Source organism: Otolemur garnettii, unplaced genomic scaffold (assembly GCF_000181295.1).
Source record: "Otolemur garnettii isolate 467f Iridium unplaced genomic scaffold, OtoGar3 scaffold00069, whole genome shotgun sequence".
Classification (NCBI taxonomy): domain Eukaryota; kingdom Metazoa; phylum Chordata; class Mammalia; order Primates; family Galagidae; genus Otolemur; species Otolemur garnettii.
In genome coordinates this window covers 1,172,975-1,196,294 of record NW_003852464.1, presented here as the reverse complement: position 1 = coordinate 1,196,294, position 23,320 = coordinate 1,172,975, and the positions used below count along the sequence as shown (strand labels likewise).

The 23,320-nt window shown below is 45.4% G+C and overlaps 3 protein-coding genes across 3 annotated transcripts in view; 1 reads left to right on the top strand and 2 right to left on the bottom strand.

Moving 5' to 3' along the window:
- Positions 1-13,562, top strand: part of FAM184B (family with sequence similarity 184 member B) — an 80,179-nt gene extending 66,617 nt beyond the window's left edge. Inside the window, exons 12-18 of the mRNA XM_012807459.2 lie at positions 841-1,004; positions 3,638-3,813; positions 6,315-6,461; positions 8,371-8,488; positions 10,168-10,272; positions 11,818-12,017; positions 13,469-13,562. Coding sequence (XP_012662913.1) covers positions 841-1,004; positions 3,638-3,813; positions 6,315-6,461; positions 8,371-8,488; positions 10,168-10,272; positions 11,818-12,017; positions 13,469-13,562 — 1,004 coding nt within the window. The remainder of the gene's footprint in view (positions 1-840; positions 1,005-3,637; positions 3,814-6,314; positions 6,462-8,370; positions 8,489-10,167; positions 10,273-11,817; positions 12,018-13,468) is intronic.
- A 4,159-nt stretch (positions 13,563-17,721) lies between these two features.
- On the bottom strand, positions 17,722-19,640 carry MED28 (mediator complex subunit 28). Its single transcript, XM_003793495.2, has 4 exons — positions 19,475-19,640; positions 19,072-19,138; positions 18,288-18,400; positions 17,722-18,064 (listed from the first exon to the last, which is right to left on the bottom strand). Exons 1-4 carry the CDS (start codon positions 19,631-19,633, stop codon positions 17,867-17,869), a joined length of 537 nt encoding a protein of 178 aa, XP_003793543.1. The 5' UTR covers positions 19,634-19,640; the 3' UTR covers positions 17,722-17,866.
- Positions 19,641-21,774: 2,134 nt separating this feature from the next.
- The window catches only part of LAP3 (leucine aminopeptidase 3), a 22,304-nt gene continuing 20,758 nt past the window's right edge, over positions 21,775-23,320 (bottom strand). The window contains exons 11-12 of the mRNA XM_023515339.1: positions 23,065-23,174; positions 21,775-22,333 (exon numbers count right to left, since the gene is read on the bottom strand). Coding sequence (XP_023371107.1) covers positions 22,144-22,333; positions 23,065-23,174 — 300 coding nt within the window. The 3' untranslated portion in view covers positions 21,775-22,143. The remainder of the gene's footprint in view (positions 22,334-23,064; positions 23,175-23,320) is intronic.

The following is a 23,320-nucleotide window of genomic DNA, read 5'->3' as shown; positions in this document are numbered from 1 at the left end:
GCATCCTCCTAGAAATCACTCAGCATCCTCCTAGAAATCACTCAGCATCCCCTAGAAATCACTCAGCATCCTCCTAGAAATCACTCAGCATCCTCAGAAGAGAAACTCAAGTTTCTGGCCTTCCTATCCCTTAAGTTTGACAGAGCTTATTTGTTTCTCCTGGACAGTTCTGGATTTCAGCCCCCATCCTGTGGGAAGGCATGCCATCTCCTACCTCCATGATCCAGCCAAGATCTCAAGAACCTGTGACTGTTTTATCTCCATAGGAATTGACATAATGTCAAAATCCCCAAATTAAGAACAACCCTGACCCCCAGAAGAGGCCCCTGCATCAGTTGAAAATTTCTCTTCTCACTTGATTTCTCAACTTGTTGCTGAAGCCCAAGTGTTGCCTCAGGAGTTAGCTCTGAACTTGGTCCTCCTCACCCTCACCTGCTGCCCATTCTAACCAACCTGTGGTGGCCAAGCAGGTGGTTCCTAATGAAGAAGAACCACCCGAAGTTTTGAATCTCTACTCCACCATTTAACGGTTGTGTGGCTTTGGGCCACTGGCTTACCTTCTGTAAGGCTCAGTTCTCCCATTCTAAAATGGAGCAAGGGTGGAGAGGGGGAGACAGTAACTCACACCAGACAGGATGGCTATGGTGCCGTTTTTTAAAGGGTCTAGCACACTTAGTCCTCAGTACATGCTGTTACTGTTACCTTGGAAGAAGTTTGGGGAACTCAACCCAAAGCCTTCTGTAGCTACCTACGCCACCCTGCCCCATAGGCTGCTGTTCCCTCAGGATGGACTCTCACCTTGACCCTGAGCCTGACCCTCCCCTGCCCTCTCTTCTCCAGAGTCCCTCAGGCAGGAGCTGTTGGAGCAGCAGGCTACCTGCTCCAAGCACCAGAAGGACTTGGAGGTGCTGCAGGCTGAGCTGAGGACCCTGGGCAGCTCAGGCAGTCAACAGGCCATCAGCCAGTGTCCAGGGGACAGTGAGGACCATGCCACCACCACTGAGGTCAGTGCACTTGGCCCTGTGCAGGCCACACCCCTTCTGGAGCAGCTTCAGGCTGTAGGGAGAAGCCCAGTAAAGAAGAGTCTCTGGGTACTTGGTGCTCCCTTGTCTGAAGTGGGGAAGATCCTTCTTCTTTCTTTTCCATAGACATGGGGGATACTCGCCAGGAAATATCTTTGAAAAGAAAAAAAACCAAACCAAACCTATGGTCTTAAGTGCTGCATGTTATTTACAATTCAGACACAACAGCATCAGACGGTGTCCGTGCCAGATGGGCCCCCGGCACAGCTGGTCTGGGTGTGTTCTTTGCACATGCAGGGGACTGTCTCAGAACACTTCCCAGACAGACTCCTTGTCTTTTTTTTTTTTAGAGACAGAGTCTCACTTTGTTGCCCTTGGTAGAGTGCCATGGCGTCACAGCTCACAGCAATCTCTAGCTCTTGGGCTTAGGCAATTCTCTTGCCTCAGCCTCCCAAGTGGCTGGGACTACAGGTGCCCACCACAACGCCCAGCTATTTTTTGTTGTTGTTGTTGTTGCAGTTCAACAATTGCAACTGGTGGGTTTGAACCCGCCACCCTCAGTATATGGGGCCGGCGCCCTACTCCTGGTCTTGACCATGCTCCTCATGGAGCAGCCTCATGGCCACCTAGGCTCAGTTATGGCTGTCCTTCAACCTCCTGTTCAAACCATGCCCTGAGTCCAGCATCCCTGGTCAAGATGGGCAGCACAGGAACTTCCTAACAGCCCAAGCCTGTCTCCCTGTCACACACAGCTTTAAGTATTTGCCTAAAGCCCAGCACCACTTTTCATAAAGCCTTCGGTGGTGGCTCCCACTAGAATAAACTTCAATGCCTCAACCTGACCTTGAAAAGCCTACACCATGGCTTTCACCTGTATCTGCAGCCATATGCCCCCTCAGCCAATAAACCTGGTGTCTGCACCCTCCCTCCATCCTTTGCATGTACCACTGATCCTGCCTGGGACACCTAGCACACCTTTTCATGCCAGGGGCCTCCCCTGCATATTGCAACCTCTCCCCCTCTGGGTTCCTGGAGCACTGGCTGCTGGGACAGCTCCCCTGGTGCCAGAATCTGCCACATGTCCTGTTAGAGACCCAACATTTCAGGCATGTTCTTGTTGCTTGGCCTGGATTAGGAGTTTCTGAGAATAAGCTGCATCTGTTCAGCCTCATCCTGTCCCTACTCCACTCCCAGCAGTCAGCAGAGTCTGCACCCATGGCTGTGATGATAAGTTGGTATGCCAGCCTTGCTGAATGTTCAGGGGACACTGGAATCATTCATGCCAGGTCTCACTGGGGCTGAGCACAGGAGGATGATTTCCGTGTTGACACAAGAAACATTAGCAAATGAAGAATCATAGAGAGTTCAACTAGCAAGCCAGTCTAGCAGAGGGAAGACAGAATATGTTCCATTAGGGTTCTAGATCTGTGGGAGCCCTCCTCCCCCCAGTACCTACAGAAGGGGACAGGGGAAATGGAGGATGGTGACAGCCCGTAACTGGGCCAGGACAGGAGTCTGTGCTCACCCCAGGGCTCTGGATGGAAATCAGGGAGCCCTGAGTGCATGAAACCATACCTGGCCAGGCTTGTGCCAGCTCTCACCTTCATCTGGAAGAGAGTGGCCTCAGGTGACAGGCCACACCGAGAGCAGACGTAGGGCAATCTGCAAAGAAGGACAGCCTGGGCAGCAGGAGTCAAAGTGGGAGGGAGGAGGGGACACAATACAAGGATGCAGTCCCAAGCTGCCACCACGGAGGTTCAGTGGTGTTCCATCTGCTGGGATCTTCTGAATAGCCCTGTGAAGAAATTCTCCTATGGGTCTCCCCAGAGAGAATAGGGGGACACGTTTTTCCATCTGCTTCTGTCTCCATGCTCAGAGGTGGTCCCCACAAGGAGGTGCACCCTCAGTCCTTGCTCTTCCGGGTTATGCATATGGGAGTGGCAGGTGAGTGCCTAGGGTGTCCACACCATGCAGTCCCCAGGACAAGAAGGAAGAGGTGTGGGGAAGGCTCATAGATGCACAAAGCCCTTCACGTTTGCGTGAACGTTGGCACAGATGCACATGCCTTAGGCATGTTTGAGTGAATTTGAAAACTAACATTCATCCATTCCTCCCAGATTAAATCTGACCCCATTTAATGGTGGACATCAGCCTGTGTTTCTAGCTCAACCACTGACATTCTAGCAGTTCCACTGAGCAAGGGTTCATGTGGCACCTACTGAATGCCACTGTTAGGTGCCGAAGAATTGGGAAGGTGAGCCCACAGCTCTCAGCTTAGTGGAGGCAACCAGCTTGCAAACACGGGAGTCACTTTGTGTCACTCCTGTGGACAAGAAGAAGCTTATCCATTCTCCCCTGGGGGGGTCGGGCGACCACACAGAGGCAGTGAGTTTAGGTGGGGAGGACACTCCTGGGGGAGGTTGAGGTGAGGGGGTGGAGGGGAGGTGGGTGTGTCGCTCATTTGGATGCAAGCCACATTCTTGGCACACTAGCTTAATTAAAGTCCTTGCGGGCCAGATTTGGCCAACACACACACACCCCTGACTTGGGCTCCAGGCGGAGCGCAGCGCCCCGTGTGTAATTGAGAACGCCTCTCCTGGATGCCTTGTCCTCAGGAGCGGGACGGCCCGGGCCAGGGAGTCTCCCCAGCCGACACTGCCGCTGAGCAGGGGCCCGGCGAGGCCTGCGGGCTGCAGGAGGAAAACGCGCAGCTCAGGGACGTGGTGCGGCAGCTGCGCGCCGAGGCGGAGCAACACCAGCAGGAGGCGCTGCAGCTCCGCGACCAGCGCAGGTGGGTGCGCTCGCCCGCCCGCCCGCCCCGCCCCCAGCCTGCTTCCCTCCCTGCACTTGCGACGGGGTCGCTCCCTCAGCACCGTTCCCCCTAAAAGACACTAGACACTTAATTCAGGACCGTTCTACTGATGTTCCTCTACTGCTCTAAAAATCCGAAATTTCACAGCTGCCCGGGGTTTGCCCAGAAATAAAAGAGGGGTCCTACTTCCCTGCAAATCAGGGAATTTATTAGCCCTAGAAGGTACCAAAAGTGTCCTGGAATCCAAGCTTAGGGATACAGTCTAGCAGAATAGTTCAGACAGTGGGGTGGGCTGTTAACTAGCTGTGTGATGCTGGGTGAGTCCGCTGCCCTCTCCCAGGCTGAGTCCTACTCTGAAATGTGGAGAAGATGTGGCCATTAGGGCTATTGTACCGGGAATCAGGGCACGGAATGCGCGGGGTGGGGGGTGGGGGCGCTCTGTGGCCTGGAGGACGCGCTCGGTTGATTGTGCGTGTTGATAGTTTATAATCAATCCGGAATTCACAGCTGTTTTTGCCCTCTCGTTGGAAAGCTTTTAATACAAATTCAATTTCTTTAATAGATATAGGATTTTCAAGGTTATCCATTTCTTCTTGAGGGGATGTTAGCTATTTGTAACTTTCAAGGAATTTTTCTACTTCATGTAAGTTTTTGAAGGTCCCAGTCCCAGGCATAAAGTTGTTCATATTTCCTTTTCTTGTTAGTCTAGTGTCTGAATGATGTTCCCTTTTCCAATATCTGCCAGTTATGTATGTTGAAGCCTGCTGGGTCAGCCCCAAACTGCTTAGAGCCTTGGCTGTGTTTGTTCATTTAATTTTCACAACCACTTCTTTATGAAGGTGAGGAAAGGGGGCTCAGGGAGGTTATAGAAACTTCTTCCCATCACTTCCCACTTTGGCGAACAGTTGTAACAGCTTCTTATGCATAATCTTGGGCAAGTTTCTTAAGCTTTCCATGCTTTAGTTGCCTAGACTGCGGGAGGACGACAGCCCAGAGCACAGGCTGTTGGAGAATTAGAAGACACAACATGTGAAATGTTTGGAACAATGCTTGGCACACCACAGCTGTTACAGTTCTCAAACTTTGCCTTACATTAGCATCACTTGGAAGGCTTGTGGAACTCACGTGCACGGGTGCTACCCCCTAGCATTTCTGATTCAGTAGGGCTGGAGTTGAGCCTGGGACCAGCATTACTTAGAACTAGTTAGGATTGGCATTTCTAGCAAAGTCCCAGGAGCTACTGATGCTGAGACACCAGGATGGCAGGATGAGCACCTCCGCCTTCCTATCTGTGAGTCCTTTATTTCACTCTTACTGAAGTAAACTGCCACGGTGAGGGAATGTTCCAGATAACAGGGATGAATCCTCCTTCTCCGGGCAGAAGCACTTGGCTAAGATTAACCAGGGTGTCCTGGAGACCTGAGGTAGCTCTGGGACATAGATTCCAGCCAGAGATGCCCCCTTGGGAGCTTTGTTATAAATACTCTGGGCCCTGTGCCAGTTGCCATGGGTCTGAGGAGTGGCCGAGGGATCCAGGTGTGGAAGAGGCCCCAGGTGACTGTTGTGCCCAGTGCAGGGGGGATGAGGGCTCCCATTGGGAGAAAGGAGTCCTTCTGAGTCCTGCACTGAAGGCTGACAGGAGTTCCCCTGCCAGGCTCTCGCGCAGCTGTGAAGGGACAGAGGCCCCAGTTAGGCTGAGGTCCTGGGGCCACCCTCTCCGAGAGAGCAGACCTGAGGCTCATCTGACAAGCAGCCATGAGTCCTCCTGGCACAGATGGACACCTTAGATTCTGTTAGTGACTCACTGTATGACCCTGGCAAATCTCTAGAGTAAGAAGGTTAGATTAGAGCAGGACTCCTACCCATTTTGGGTTACAGCTCCCTCCAAGTTAGGAAAGCAATGGTCCCTTTTCTGGAAAAGTTTTGCTTGTACCTTGTGAGGGTGACAGGTGCATAAGGCTTTCCTGTGGACCCCTCAGTGCCTCACCTCCAAGGAAAGAAAAATGATAGCTAATGGTTGGGTAAGTACTTTATGCCACAGACTATTCTTGGCATGTATTAATATGATTCTTCCTTGCAAGTTAGGTGTGACTGTCACCTCCATTAACAGATGAGGACACAGTGGGAAATGGTTTGCCCAAGGTTGCACAGCTAGGAAATGATGGAGTGCCTCCCTGCCTCCCCTGAGTGTTTTCTGAGGCTTCTCTGTTCTCCACCCCTCCCCTACCAAGGCTGTCCTCATGCTGGGGTGGGAGGGTGCTGAGAAGGGGCTACACAGCAGAGCTGATCCTAAACTCCTCAACTCAGAGATTCCAGCTTATTTCCACAGGCATGGGTCCTGACCTCAGATTCAAAACCTCCTACCCCCTACCCAGGGTGTCCTAAATCGGGCCATCTGGCAACAGGGGAAGAAACTCCATAGCCCAAGGGCTGAATCCTGGGGGCCTGGGCAAGCCTGGCTGTGCTTCTGTCCACTGCAGGTTGCTGGAGGAGAGCCAACAAGCCCAGCGGGCCAGGGAGGTGGAGGCACTTCGCCAGGAACACCGGAAGGAGATGCAGGCCATGGTGGCAGATTTCAGCAGTGCCCAGACCCAGCTCCAGGCCCGGCTGGCTGCCCTGGAAGCTGAGTGAGTGAGGTCTTGCCCTAGGGTGGGAGAGACCAGCATTGTACCAACTAATCCCAGTGTTCCTGAGCTTTCTCAGTTTTAAAGCTGGAAGTCCTGAGTCCCTTCAGGCTCCAGGCAAACTAGAGAGCTTGGTCACCCGTTGTTTATGAGGCTGCAGTCTTCTTTCATGCAGGGCACTGGGAGTCTGAGAATGAGCACTGTCCCAGTGGACAGGGTTAACCCTCATACCTGGAAGAAATCAGAAGGGTCAGGGCTGCTTTTTAATGAGCGTCTGCTCTGTTCTGACTTACAACATCTCATTCAATCTTCACAACAGCACTTTAAGGTGGAAACTGCCATTCCCACTGACAGATAAAGAAAGCTAGTCTCTCATGCAGGCATGTGTGCATTTATTCATTCCACAAATATTTGCTAAGGGCCAGATGTGTGCCCTGCCCTATTTAAGCTCTCAAGTTATAACAGGGAACAAAACAGAGGCCATGCTCTCATCACACTTACACATTCTGAACTAGGGTTCATATAAAAAATAAGCAGATATTTAACTTCATGCCATATAGTGAAAGAGTCAGAAAAAGACAGCATCAGGATCTAGAGCAGTGGTTCTCAACCTTCCTAATACCGCAATGTATTTTCATTGTTAAAAAGGGGTCGTGATCCACAGGTTGAGAACCGCTGATCTAGAGAGGAGGTGATACAGTGAGGTGAGGGAACACAAAAGCTCTGTGCAGGAAAAGAATTCCAAACAGATGGAATAGGTGGTGCAAAGGCCCTGTGACCTTCAAGTGACTGCAAATAGGTAGAAAACTCTCATGTGGCTGAACTGAGTGGAGGGTAAGTGGTGAGAAATGAGGGTCCCACCCCAATGGGAAGGAGTTTGGGTGTGTTCAGAGTTCCCTTGGGAGCCATGACAAGGCTTTGGGCAAGAATGACATGCTTGATGTTACCTTTTCATAGGGACACTTCTGGCTGCTGAGAGAAGAGACCAGGGGAAGGGTGATTGGCAGGAAGACCATTTAAGATGTGATTGCAATAATCCAGGTTCAGATGGATGAAATAACTTGCCCAAGGTCAGGCAGCACTGAGTTTAAATGTCCCCTGTCTGACCTTTAACAAACTGTTCTCTTAAAACTGTTCTCCACTGTCCCCAGTACAAATTATCCAGATACTGCAGGAGAGGTTTTACCAGCAACCTCCTAACGGGAACTTTCTATAAGCCAGACACTCATCGCCTCATCCAGTCCTCACAACCACCCAGCTTTAAGCCCATTTTAAAGAGAAGGGAACTGAGATTTAACAGGTGAAACGCTAAGCCCAAAGTCACATAGCTAGAAAAAAATTTAAAAACCAGAACCGAGATTAGAGCCCAGATCGTTTTGTCCCAAAGCCTTGGCCTCTTACTAACTACACCCAGTGGGTGGTCTGCAGCCTTAACTCCAGTTACCCCCACCTCTCAAAGTTACCCTCTCTGGCTTCACACCACAAGGGCAGTGGGTACCACCTGCGCTCCTCGGCCTTGCTCCATGTCCACCAGCAGGTGGCGCCAGAGCCACGTCGGCTTCAGCAGAGCCAGCTGGTCTCGGGCAGGCTCAGGGCTCCTTCCTTCCCAGAACTCGGCTTGCAGGGGCATCCCTGGCTCCTGCAGCCTCGCTGGGCGCAACAGCCATGCGCACGCGCGGACCTTTGGTTCCCGGACCCTGCAGCCTCGAGGTAACCGGCAGAGGTCAGATTGGGAGTTGGGGTCCAGGGTTCTGCAGCCAATCACAGGTGGCCCTGACCAAGCCTCTGCTGCCGTCTGCGCCTCCGCTGGCCAGGCTAAGCGAGCACACAGAAGCGTCCCCTTCCTGTCCGCTTCATCTCCCTCCACTTTTCTGAGTACTTAAGGGACTAAATGCTTGCCTGCTTGAAACAGACTCAAAGATTCCGGAGAGAAACCCGGGAAGGGAGCATCCCGGCCCGAGGACCTTCAGCTCATAGGCCGTCTGCAGAGCCTCCTGAAGGAGAGAGAGGACATCATCAAGCAGCTCACGGTGAGGTTGCCGGTCTCGCCCACGCACCTGGCGGGCGGCGGGTCCTCGGGAGGGGCGCTCACTTGCACTTGACATTTCTCCATGTGCCTACAATTTGGCCTTACAAAGACTCCTTTATTTTTTTCCTATTATTAAAAAAACTCATATTGCTAAAAAACTTAATACAGGAAAATAGAAGAAAAAACCCACTCTAATCACAGATCCAACAGCATTTGCCTGGTGTTCATATTGGCTTTTTTTTTTTTAAGTCGCCTAATTTGAGAAATACTAGAATGGTTTGCTTTATTTTTGGATATTAGTAGGATTGAATTCATTATTGATCTTCCTTTTGTAAAAATGACTATATTTTAATTAGCAAACCCAGCTCCTGTGATTATGCAAATATCCTCCAAACTTCCGGACCTGTCTGCTTCCACCCACCCACCTCACTTCCATTTTTCCTCCAGCCTCCAGCCGTGACCACTGCCTGAAAATTAGGTATTAAAAAGAAATTATTGCTCGTTGGCTAAGAGTAACAGAGATGTTATGGTTATTCTTTTTTGAAAAAGGAATCTTTAGCTTTTATATATAATTTTTTTACATTAAAAATTACATGATGACGACAATTGACTTGAAAAATAATACAGCAGGCCGGGCACAGTGGCTCACACCTGTATTCCTAGCATTCTAGGAGGCGGAACGGGTAGATTGGTTGAAATCAGGAGTTTGAGACCAGCCTGAGCAAAAGGAAGACCGTCTCAACAACAAAAAAATAGCCAGGCATTATGGTGGGCGCCTGTAGTCCCAGCTACCCTGGAGGCTGAGGCAGGAAGATTCCTTGAGCCCAAGAGTCAGAAGTTGCTGTGAGCTATGAGGCCAGGGCACTCTAGCCACGCCAACAAAGTGAGACTCTGTCTCAAAAACAAAAAATACAGCAGGGGAGAAAAGGGCAGAAGAAATGACGCAAACAAACAAGATTGGCCATACAGTTAGAACTGCTAAAGTGGGAGCTGGATTGTACTACCCTCTCTTTCGTATGTTAGAAAATGTCAGGCCAGGTGCTGTGGCTCTCACCTATAATCCTAGCACTCTGGGAAGCCCAGGGAGGAGATCCTTTCAGCTCTGCAGTTGGAGAGCAGCCTTAGCAAATCCAGATCCCGTCTCTACTAAAAAACAGCAGGCATCATGGTGGGGATGTGTAGTCCCAACTACCAAGGAGGCTGAGGCGGGAGGATAACTTGAACCCAGGAGTTTGAGATTACTGTGAGGCAAGCTGATACCAGAACACTCTAGCCTGGGTAAGAAAGTGAGACTCTGTCTCAAATAAATAAATAAATAATTCTATGATACTAATTTAAAACAAAAGAAAGGTAAGAAGGAAAGGGAAATCCTTTGTGCACCTGAGAGCTTTTTTTTTTTCTGAATTATTAGCTTTCTGCAGTTTATTTTCAGATGATAAGAAGCTTTGGAATCTCTAACTTCCTAGAGCATAAGCTGGCCCTTCCCTTGACAGGAGGGGCTGGGGATATAAAGGTGCTTTCACAAAGCTTCAGGGGCAGGCAGTCAATTCCTGCTGATTTTTCCCTCCTTCCCTGGAACTTAACTTTCTCTCTATATTCTGGCCTCACAGCCATTTTCCTTCAAGTTGAACCCAGCGCTGTGTTCAGGCTCATTTATACTTGGTTATACCGGTTTTCCAGGAAGAGAGACGATTGCACCGTGCAGCCTTCCCTGGCTCCATGTCCCATCGGAACCGGTCTTTTTCCTTCAATCCTCATCCGGGTTACTTGACCCCTTCCATGAAGGTAAATTGAGTCTACTGTTTTTAACAAATTACACATTTATGCTGGGTTCATTTTTCCTGAAGGTAAGTGCAGTGTATTGGTGGACTGGCATAGGGTCAGAAGACTATTCATCACAAGAAATGACCCACAGTAAAATAGTCCCAAGTGTTTATATCTGGCTGGGCAGGTCATGTGTGCTTTTTATTTTGTATGGGCTTTTGTATTTTTCAAATTTTCTTTTTTATTAAATCATAGCTGTGTACATTAATGCAATCATGGGGTACAATGTGCTGGTTTTATAAACAATTTGAAGTATTTTCATCAACTGGTTAACATAGCCTTCAGGGCATTTTCTTAGTTATTGTGTTAAGACATTTACATTCTACACTTAGTAAATTTCACGTACCGTTGTAAGATGCCATGTAGATATGGTCCCATCAATTACCCTCCCTCCATTCATCCTTCCACCTCCCCTCCCCTCCCTCTCCCCTTCTTCTTGGGCTATAATTGGGTTAAAGCTTTCATATGAAAGCTATAAATTGGTTTCATAGTAGGGCTGAGTACATTGGATACTTTTTCTTCCATTCTTGAGATACTTTGCTAAGAAAATGTTCCAGCTCCATCCATGTAAACATGAAAGAGATAAAGTCTCCATCATTTTTTAAGGCTGCGTAATATTCCATGGTGTACACATACCACAATTTATTAATCCATTCATGGGTCAATGGGCACTTGATAGTTCTATCTCGGTGATGGGAAGGAGAGAGGAGAGAATAAGAATCTTCTACTTTATTTCTGTAAAGTTATAGACTACATGTTCCTGTCCAAGTCTCTGTTATCAAAAAATCATAAAAGCTCTAAAAAAAGATAGTATTTTGTAAAGCTCATAGAATAAACCCAATTTCACTCTAACTGATATAATCTCATTTATAGTTTTTTATGGCTCCTTGTTAGTCTGACAAAATGTTAAGTATTAATGCATTTGAGGATAGGGGCCAAGCACCTGCTGGAGGTGTTATATGCCCTTCTGAGATAAAAAAATAAAAAAACTTTTTTGAATTATGAACATGTCTGTCTAGAAGTTTTGGATAAAAGATTATGAACCTATGTATGTTTTTAAAATACAAAATGAAGATCGGAGGGGAGAATGCTTTAAAAAAGTAACATGCAAGTATATAAATGAAATTGTTGCCTCCTCTCCGACATAATTTTGGTTGAGTGGGCCTTATTTACTTTTATAATAGTGCCTTTTTTTTTGGAGACAGAGTCTTACTATGTTGCCCTCAGTAGAGTGCAGTGGCATCATAGCTCACAGCAACCTTAAACTCTTGGGCTCAAGTGATCCTCTTGTGTCCCAGGTAGCTAGGACTATAGGTGCCCACCACATTGCCTGGCTATTTTTTTTGTTGCAGTTGTGATTGTTGTTTGTTTGAACCTGGGTCGGGTTCAAACCCACCAGCCTTGGTATATGTAGCTGGCGCCCTAGCCACTGAGCATAGGCATTTGAGACAATAATGCCTTTCTAAAAAATGCAACACTAACAGACCTTTCCTTTAATACAAACAGAAAAAGAAGATAGAGGAAGTGCCCAGCCGAGTGGTCAGCGTGCCAAACCTCGCCTCCTATGCAAAGAACTTCCTGAGTGGTGATCTGAGCTCCAGGATCAATGCTCCTCCAATAACCAAGTCACCCAGCTTGGACCCCAGCCCCAGTGGTGGCCGGCCTTACAAACCCACACAGTCTCTGGATGCAAAAACTGCCTCAAGGTAGGGTGGGGAAGGTGGGGAAACATGCTGTTATTCCATTTCCCCATAGACAGGAAATTAGGATCCTTTCTGGAACCTCTGAAATATGTAGCCATTTGGGCAGATACAAAAAAGTAGCAAAACAAGCCCTTGGAGAAATAACAATCCAGCCAAAAGGGAAGATGATTGAAGAGAAGAGAATTGTCATTTGGGGGGAGAGGTATTATTCTTAGTACCAGTTTCAAAAGGCCATTTTTCATGGCTGATCAGACAAGAGATACTGAATCACCTGGCTGAAAACTTCCACATGGGTTACATGGAAGGTAGACTCTCTTCATTCATCTGGCCTTGAGGTCTGGATTCAAATTCTGATTCCCCCTTTTCTTAGCTGTGTGGCCTTCGGTATGTCACTTGACCTCTCTGGGTCTCTGTATCCCCACCTCTAAAATGAAGATACTACAGTACCTACCTCATCAGGTTGATGTCAGAATAAAGGAATTAATCTGTAGAATGTGCTTAGCACAGGACCTATCACAGAGGAGACTGATATATTTTCACTCTTACTACTAAGGTTCGTCTTCAACATTTGTCCTATCATCTTAGAATTTAATAGCCTCTTAATCAGTAGGCTGGGTCAATCACACATAATTATCTCAGAACCACTAACTCTCTCTTTCTTTTTGAGACCAGGTCCCACTCTGTCACCCCTAGTAGAGTGCAGTAGTATCATCATAGCTCAAGCAACATCAGACTCCTGGGCTCAAGTTGTCTTCCTCCCTCAGCCTCCTAAGTAGCTGGGACTACAGGCATGTGCCACCATGTCTAGCTAATTTTGTCTATTTTTAGTAGAGACTGAGTCTTGTTCCCACTAAGGCTAGTCTTGAACTCCTCACCTCAAGTTATTCTCCTGCCTTGGTTTACCAGAGTGCTAGGATTATAGGTGTGGGCCTTCATATCAGACCCAACCACTAAATCATAAATGAAACACTGGAGGCTGGACACACAGTGCCTCACGCCTGTAATCCAATCATGGCGGGTAGGTTGCTTGAGTTCAGGAGTTCAAGACTCTGGTCTCCACTATAAATAGTTAAAAACTAGCTAGGTGTTGGGGTGGGAACCTGTAGTCTCAGCTACTTGCCTCAGCCTGAGGCAAGAAGATCCCCTGAGCCCAGGAGTTCGAGGTTGCTGGGAGCTATGATGATGCCACAGTACCCTACCCAGGGCAACAGAGTACGACTGTCTCAGAAAAAAAAAAAATTAAAAAAAGAAACACAAGTACCAAACAATGGTGAACTTTCTGTTTCCAAAACAGGAGTTAAGACACTCTCTCCCCAGCCAACAATTTTACAGCTACTATGTTGGTATCTTTTGAAGGATAAAGAAGTGGTTGTCTATCCTGAAAAGATGGTGGGGTAGTTTACTGAATGATTTCCAAAACCATATAAGAAACCTTTTTGCTTGTTTGTTTTTAGGACATCAGATGGTGAAACAGCCCAACCCAAAGAAGCCCAGCAAAAACAGGGCTCTGCACACCAGGAATGGTTTACTAAGTACTTTTCTTTCTAAGCTGATGTCTGGGATACATTACAAAGAGGATACTTGAAAAATATTTCTCTTACATCATCTGGTTGAAGTAATGAACTAAAACCAACCCACCAAATAACTTGCTAATAGTATAATTTATATATGATATCTAAAATTTTGGCATTAATATTTCATACAGTTTCATTGTGAAAACAGTTCATTAAAAAAGACTTGACATTAAACACAACAGTGTTATTAAAAAGCAATCTTAGGAAAATGTTATTAATGCCATATATATATATAAATATATATATATATTATATTTCTAGTGTCCATATCACCATACTCCACTTTGTGGAATATCAGACTTTGTGATTTCCATGGTCTACTTTGAAAGTTTTATTTGATTTTAGGATTCTGGTCACCTCCATTTGAAAAGTTGTTTCTATATAAAATGATTCAAATCTAAAACACACATGTAACCTCAATAGAAAAAGGAATTAAAAAAAGTTGACACAAAGTTCAAAATAAACAGGAAGGCCAATTAAAAAGCAAACAAACCAAACCGACCAGAACAGGATGGGAGCAGGTTTGGATTGAATGTTCCGACTTCCTCCATCTAGGACCAGCAGCAAATTGCAGAGACAGTTACATCTACCTCTGAAGAGGCTTTGCAAGGATTAAGCAAGAGAATATGGGTAAAGACACCAATCCTGAACTGAAGTTAAGCACAAGGTTTTTTTGTGAGTAGCCAGTCCTTGGCTGGTCATACATCTCAGTTTCAGTGATTGTAATGTAAGCCTGTTCATTCATTTGTGAAGGTTTCTAGATTGTTCTGTTCTTTGACACCTCTGGCTTTTGGGTTCCGCCCTGTGCCTCATGGCACATTACTTCCTCATTGCATGGACTCTGGATTGGCCGCTCACGATGCTGACCTAGCTCTCAAACTGTCTTACCCTCCACTGCCGGAGCAGTGCGATTTGACAAGACTCAATGCAACTTTCAGTGGCCAAGTTATCTTCTCAATCATTTGGTGCTGGCCCCACAGGTGGCCCACAAACACAGGTCAATTCTATGCACTGTCAAATCTTTGCTCTTTGAATAAAATTTTAAAAAACTGGGCAATAAAATGATTGTGACTTGTATTGCTTTTCCACAGAAAGGTAAAATTAGATAAAGACAGAGCTTGAAATAGGAAATTCACATTAGCATCAAACAGATGGTCTTTGAATAAAAAGTAGCTGATTACATACTTATAATTATCACTTTGAGAGAAATGCAGTTAGCATTCGGACTCACAAATGTAAATTTACTATCTAATCAAAAGGCGACCCTAATGAGATAATTTTAAAAATATAAACACTTGTCACCATACATGTAACATGTCTTATTATTTTCAGCATCAAATTTTTTTTCATCTTTTCCAGAGTAAGATGTGTATCTTAGTTTATTTGGGGGCTATAAACAAAATATCTTCTCCTGGATAATTTATAAACAACAGAAATGTGTTGCTCACAGTTATGAAGGCTAAGCACGTCCAGATCAAGTTGCCAGCAGATCCATTATCTGGTGAGGGCCCATTTCTCAGATGTCCACTTGCTGCCTGTCCTCACACGGGCGGAAGGGGTAAGAGAGCCTGTCCGCACCTCTTTTGTAAAGGCCCTAATCACTTAATCACTTCCCAACAGCCCCAACTCTTAATACTAACACATCAGAGATGAGATTCCAACATATGAATTTGGCAGGGGGTTTGGGGGGACCACTATTCAGACCATAGCAGTGAGCACTGTCGGACTGTTTTTTATTACGTCCTGTAAAAAAAAAAGACTACATACAAAAAAAAAAAGACTACCTACAGGTGGTTCTTTCCTCAAAGACACATCCCAGCCCAGGTGTGACTCTGGGCAGTGACTCAGCAGAGGGCATCCCACAGGCTCACAGGGAAACCTCAGAGGATGGCTCCTGATTTTCTCCCTGAAGAAGACAGGAGCTTTAGAGGATTTTCTGTGTTCATCAACCAGTGAGACCTTTACAGACAAAACAAAAAACGACATTTACTTGACAAAATTTTGAGTTTATTAAAAAAATGGCAATAACTGGTACAAGCATTAATTCAAAATATTTTCACTAAGCACCAAATAAAACACTTCCCAATCTTTTCACCATGAGTTCCTTTGAGAGAATGCCTTTAACTCAGTTTACTTAAGTTTTAAATTTAAAAATCTAAAGCTGTCAATCAGAGTTTCTAACCACCACAAGATGACCAGGTTAACAACACTGAGGTCATGTAATGTGAGCTATTTTATTTTACTCTATTTTTGAGACAAGAGTCTCACTATGTCGCACTTGGTAGAGTGCTGTAGCATCACAACTCATAGCAACTTCAAACTCTTAGGCTTAAGCGATTCCCATGCCTCAGCCTCCCAAGGAGCTGGGACCACAGTCACCCACCACAACATCCGGCTATTATTTTTGTTATTGTTATTATGGTTATTTAGTAGGCCCTGGCCAGGTTCAAACCCACCAGCCCTGGTGCATGTGGCCCGTGCCCTAACCACTGAGCTATGGGCACTAAGCCTAATGTGAGCTTATAAAAGCTTTGTTTGGTTGGGCGTGGTGGCAGGCACCTGTGGTCCTAGCTAGTTAGGAGGCTGAGGAAGGAGGCTTGAGCCCAGCCTGAGATTGCAGTGAGCTGTGAAGAAGTGATCCCACTGCATTCCAGCCAGGTTAACAGAGCGAGACCTTGTCTCAAAATAAATAAGTAAAAAACTCTGTTAACCTATACATGCCAATTGAGGAATTCCTTAGTCTCAAGCTGGTAATCCCTGGTCCATGTGCCAGATACGACAAATACACACAAACAAAAACTAAGTAGCATGTATAGAAGAAATAACGTATGGTCCCTGTATATTGAAGGAAATAATACCTAATTCTCACAGGCATACAGTGCAGTAAGGGGCAGAGACAGATACAAGCCACTAACCCACAAGGGAGAACCAAGTAAGGGCCAGATGGAGAGGTAAGTCCTATGCCCTGGGGAGAGCAGGAAGGGCACTAGGAGGCTGCAGGGAGCAGTGGCATCCAGCCCAGACCAGGAACATAACTGGATGTTAATGTGTGTGAGCAGGACCTTCAAGGCTGGAGAAAATAAAGGGACCCAGGACACCGAGCCGCAGATGTACTGTGCTACCTGTTCACCAGACAGTGACACCTTTGTTTGGGTAAAGAGATGTAATTTAAAAAGAGAATACAGAAAATTCAGGAAAACTGCACCCAATAAGAGACAGAACAATGCTAGTCTGTTTTTCTCAAGAGCAATTCAGACAATCTGAGGTGGCCTATGAAACCGGCAAGAGAGCAGAGCATCTTCTCCAATGCAGAGGCACCACAGCTCTTTATGGAAGTTAAGTAGCCAAGGATCACCTTGCAGCCCACCCATACTGAGACCCCAGGCCCCTGGAATCAAATCCATTAGCAATAATCATTCCTAATGGAAAGTACATCCCTTCCCAAAATGCAAAACAAAATGACACGGCAAAAACTCAAAACAAAGAGACTGGAGTAAGTATTGATGCTCCGACTAACACAGCACTGAGATACAGTCTGCCCGGTCACTTTACGCTGCTTCGTTACCGTAGAATGTAACAACTCAGCACAGCACTGCACCCACTGCATCCCGCCCCATCAAGAAGTAAAGAAACGCCACACAAAGTACAAACTTCCCCAAGTAAACGTCAGTATCAGCCAACATTTCACTAACCCAGGACGTTTTAATGCTCCTCCTCCTCCTATTTATAGTCTCCTTGTTCTGAGAGCTCTGGGCACAAGATGAACACGGTGTACTACATTCCTCTTCTTGAGGTAGTTCAACATTGACACACAGCAAACTGACTTATCTTTCTACCCTACCATTATGGGGTAATTATCACAAAGGACCCCCAAGCAAAATCCTCATCCAGCATTCTCAGGCTACATAATGGTCTTTTCCCTCAGCTCAAAGAAAGTTGACAACTAGAAGCACATGCAAAGAGATGGAAAGTCACACACAAATTTAAAAAGCAAAAAAGCCCTCAAACCCATAAAAAACAATCTGTACATAATACCACACTAACAGTCTCAACTTTGCAAAAGACACATTCATATTTCACTTGTGGCTCAAGCCACAAGCATTTCAAAAGTATTCCAAAAATTAAACAGCTTATAAAAATAGTGGAAAAATTTTAGGTGGAAGCATAGAACTAAAATCAACTCATTCCCTGGCAAAGAGGTCTTCCAAAATGCTACCACGTCCATGAGAAGCGTGTGGCAAACTGTCCGAGGCCGCTGGCACTCTGGCATACCCTCCCTCAAGTCGGCTTCAGAGGTGCAGGGATAGTGGCCGACGCCTGTTCCAGGTAGGCCAAGGAGCCCTGAGGGATGTCGGCTGGCTTTTTGTGCTGCACACTGATGTCTTCCAGCACCTGCTGCCAGTGCCTCAGCTTTGTCAAGTGCTTCTGGACCAGGGCATCTTTCCGCTGCAATTCATTCCTTAGCTCAGAGACATCCTTCAAATGAAAACAACAGAGTAAGTCAGAGCGATGTCAGGAAAAATACAGACTTCACTAATTTCCAGGTTGTCACAAACACCAACAACTAGCAATACTTCACACTCTATCTATAAAGCCCTACTGCAACTCCCAGGAAATGTGTACATCTTAATTAAACCATAAATGGATTCTCAGCAACATGTGGTTTTCCTAAAAGCTAATACAAAAACTGGATTTGTACCTCTTTGATAACTTGCTCTGGTTTCTGGACAGATAACTGCAATCTTTTTTGTAGAAAAAAACATTCTGTCTGTCTCGCAATATCCAGAAATTTTTGGATGCACTGATCAACACCTTAAAAAAAAGAACAAAATATTACATTGAGAAAAACACAAGATACATAGATCTCTCTCACAAACAAGAGTATCAAAACAGCACTTTGTCATAGAGGAATCAGGGATTTTAATCTCAGCCACAGCAATAATATAACCCCCAACTTCCCATGTGTTAACCAACATTAAACAGAAGATAATTTGTGCTTTTATCAGGCAAAAAAATACATTAGTACAAAATGAAAGCCATAAGACCTTCTGAAAACAGACAATGCAGAGATACAGCAATAAGCATTGTAATTTTCAGTTTGATGGAACATTCAAACATAGCACAAAGAAATCAGAAGCTCTGACTACCTGTAGGGACAAACTTGGGGGATGAGTGGGAAGCACAGATGATAATACCTATTTTAAAAACAATGTCATCTATTTTTCAGCAATATATATACTATTAGTCTTCTTTACCTAGTACCATCATGAAATGCTCATTATAAATGGATCAAGAGTAACATACGATTACCAATTAATAAACTAAACAAAACCCCAGCAGTTTATACAGACTATGTGCATACATTTATTCTTTGAAAAAGTTCCCTTAGTATATAAGCAGGACCGAAACATATTAAGTGCAAAATCAGCAATGTGGAATCTTCCTGAAGCAAGGAACATTGTCTATAAAGAAAGAGCGCTTACCAGTTCGAATTTCTTCCTGATCAGTGCCATTGACGTAGTCCTGACTTACCAGAGAAGCAAAACAAGCCTGTGTGATCAACACAAAGAACAAATATCATTTACACATCAAAAATCTCACTTCAGAATACAAAATAACTTCTCTTCAAGTCATTCAATGAGGGGATGGTAACTCCAAGCTGAGGAAGAAAACTTCAATTCCACGTGTCTCCAAAGATGTCGAGTTTACGATCCTCCGCCAGCACACCCGAGTACAATACCGACTACGGGGCCCCTAAACCAAGTGACACTTCTCTGAGCCTCAGTTTCCCCATGTGTCAGCTGACCGCTGGGATCGCGGCTGCAGTCAACGCGCGCACGCGCAGTAATCGTTTCCAGGAAGAGGACGGGGTGGACACAAGATTACCTCGAAAGATGACTCTAACTCGTCTACCAAAGTACTGTTAGAAGGTCTCGGAGCTCCTGGCGCTGCTTGGAGAAGTGAAGCCTGGCCCTGGAGTCCCGGCTGGGGTGGGGGAGGACCCGGTGGCTGCCCAGAGAACATACCGCCCAGCGAAGCTGCCATGGTCGCGAGCGGCTGGGGGAGAAGCTGACTGCGCCTGCGCCAGAGCGGGGTCGCGGGTCACGTGACGGGCACGGCTGCTGTGGTCACGTGGCAGTACCCCGACAGTACTAGGGGGCGTTTGCTGGGCGTTGCCGAAGCCGGTTCTTGGTTCTCTCGGTTTCTCGAGACACAGAGGTCGCGTAGCTATTCCTTTTATTTTTCTTAGCTTGAGAAGTGACGGCGTAGGATTTGAGACAAGTGGGTGGAGAGCAGGTTAAGAGCCCTCCGCGTTCGTGGCCGCTCTGCCTTAAAACGTAAGGAGTGTCTTTGGGTGATTCACTTTCTTTAGCAGTTTTCCATTGGTAAAAAGCCCGTTAACCCCACAATTTTTTTTTTTTATTGATACAGAGTCACTTTGTCACCCTTGGTAGAGTGCTGTGGCGTCATAGCTCACAGCAGCCTCAAACTCTTGGGTTCAAGCGATTCTCTTGCCTCAGCCTCCCTAGTAGCTGGGGCTGCAGGCGCCCGCCACAACGCCCGGCTTTTTTGTTGTGTTTAGCAGGCTGGGGACGGGTTCGAACCCGCCAGCCTCGGAGCATGGCGCCCAGCCATCACAGACGTTTATTGAGCTCTTATCATGTACCAAATACTGTAGCGGGAACAAGACAGGTGGAAAACAAGTATTGAAAAATGACTAACATTATGGAGGCTTCTCCTGTGACTGGCAGCTGCCTGGGATGGTGAAGAAGCCTTGAGGCCACGGTGGTAATGTAAAATTTCGAGCCCTTGACCTAATACTCTCTACTTTTGTCACCTTTTACCTTTTAAAATTACCGTGTTCTAACTCATTACTAGTCCTAACGGATACCCATCGGTAGCACAGTGGGTTTCTGAGACTCAGCAGAGCGTTTGTGAAGTTCACGTGCAAGGACAGCTATTAAATTTCGTCTCAGGAATACAGAAGCACATGAAACCAGAGCTGTGCTGCCTTTTGTATTCTACACATAAGTAAACACAAGAGTTCTATTGTTCTTTTACCCATAAAAAGCCTTTGACAGAAAACTGCCTATCAACGTTCTGCTGACCCTTCTGAATCACCCAGAAATGTTTAATTTCCTTCATCCCCCAAGTAGTTCAACTTTTGATGCCATCTTTCTTGATGGAGTTTCTGTATGGATACTACAGGGAACCTGTGTTACTTGCTACTCTTGCCAGATTTTTCTTGAATTCTAGTAACTGTTGTGAATAAGCACGCCTGTTTCCACTCCTTCTATAACCCAGTTTAGTTATACAATACTCTCTTATATGTCAAATTTTTTAAATGGTAACTTTAACCTCAAAAAACAGCTTTTCTTTCCAAATGTTTTCAAAGTTAAAAAGGGCATAGACCCTATTCATGGATAATTTGATCTATCTGATATGAAAGTTATAAAAAAGAGAGAGCTTTGTTCTAAGTCTGGACAAACAGAATTCTGTTGATTGGTTGTAGTCCTACAAGGTGAGCAAATATTAAGTTTACCTATTATTAGCAGTCACCCTTTTTTTTCATTTTTGGCCCGGGCTGGGTTTGAACCCACCACCTCCAGCATATGGGATTGGTGCCCTACCCTTCTGAGCCACAGGCGCCACCCAGCAGTCCCTTTTATGGTCTTGTTTTTTACTCCAATATTGCACATAAATTACACACCCATTCAAGTCACTGAACTCAACATCACAGGGTACCGGTGCAGCACGCCCACTCTCCAGATTAGTTGAGTTGAACTCTGCAACACCAATTTACTAGCTCCCTAACTGCCAGCATGTTACCAAATCCCTCTTGTGCCCCATTTTCCTCATGTGTAGTGTTTGAGGGTAATAACAGTATTTGCCTCGTTGGATTAGTATAAGGATTCAATAATTTAATGCCTGAAAACACTTAGGACAGTCCCTGGCAGATAGTAAGTCTCCGGTTGTTAGTTTATATTGTACAATTACTGCATGACTGATTTATTTTGGAAATCATTGTTTCCAAAAGTGGAAGCCACTGTTGTACAAACTGATAAGCTCAATAACAGAGTGCCTGAAAGGGATGGTTGGCACTGAGACAATACCAGATGTATGTTATAGTAAAGTTACTGAGTTTGTAGTACATACAAGTAAATATCAGAGCCACAGCAGAGAGCAGAGAAAGTTGGATTTATTTATTTCTGACAACTGCATAGTAACTTCTAGTTCGTTCACATTACTAGCATCACAAATCTGAAATAACAATTTTGCTTCTCAATTAAAAACATATACTCTGAGAAGTGATTAGGAAGTCTTATAAAATTTAATCATCACTGATGGAATATCTTAAAAATCCTTGCCAAACAAGACAATCTTTGCATAAAATGAAAAAAAAACCAACAAACCAAGGCATACAAATTTTACTGGAATTTTACATTTTTAAATATCATCCCTTGTTTCCAAGATTTTCATCCATTCATTCAAAAATCTTTTGATGCTCAACTGTCCAACTAAAGACAGAATGAAGAAATGGCTGAGCATTGGAACTAAGCACTGTCTTGGCTGAAACGCAGCAAAAACTCTATCAGGGTCCTCGTGGGCCTCCCGGTCATGCCTTTCCGTAGATAGGGAACCTCATCTTTGTTGGTCATCACACCTGCTATGTCTAAATGTGCCCACTTAGGATGAGTCACAAACTCTTTCAGGAATGCTGCTGCTGTGCATGCTCCCGCAGAGCTGGCAAGAAAGACAGAAAGCATTATTTAACTCCATGTAAATGTGCACTAGAATGTCATCAAGATCTTATGCTCTTGCTAAGTAGGTTCTATGACCAGAGAATAAGAGTCAAGCTTACAGGACCTGTTAAGTTAACCCAGGCTGGGCACCATGGTTCATGCCTGTAATCCTAGTACTCTGGGAGGCTAAGGCAGGAGGAGGTCAGGAGTTTGAGAAGTGTCTGACCAAGAGCAAGAGGTTGTCTCTACTAAAAATAGAAAAAATTAGCTGGGCATTGTGGTGAGCCTGAAGTCCCTGCTACTTGGGAGGCTGAGACAGGAGGAACCCCTGAGCCCAGGAATTGCAGGTTATCGTGAGCTAGACTGCACCACTGCACTCCAGCTTGGGCAACAGCAACACTGGCAAAACGACAAAAAAAAGTTATTAACCCACAAACCACTTGCAGCATATCTATTTTTTGATATAGCTTTAAGCAGTAAGAGAGAAATTCTAGATTATGGTAAAAAAAATCCCTTATCTTCTTTTTCTTATTATTTGTTTAAAATGATCTGTAGACTTGAAAAACAAACATTTCAAGAACCAATTGGAGAAATGCCTTAAAAATTAAGATATCAATAGCTTACTAGCACTACATGAAAAGGAAACTTTTGTAAAGGAGACATAAATTAAAAATAGTCATTTTAGCAACCAACTATGATTGTAAAAATGTACATTCAGCTTATCGTACATACCGGTATTTCCCAATGTTATTAACGTCAGCAAGTTGGCAATCTACCACCTGTTTTGTATAATGTTCAAAAAGAGGCATCCTCCAGACACGGTCCCCTGTTTCAATACTGGCCTGAAGAAGAAATAGTACAGTAGTTGTGAGACTCCGTGAAGCAGGTTCTGAGAAATTCATGGCACTGACATGCTGAGTGCATGAAGTTTTTATAACCTGTTACTCTAAAACATGAAATGGTTCCAGAATCATGCCAATTCATTAGA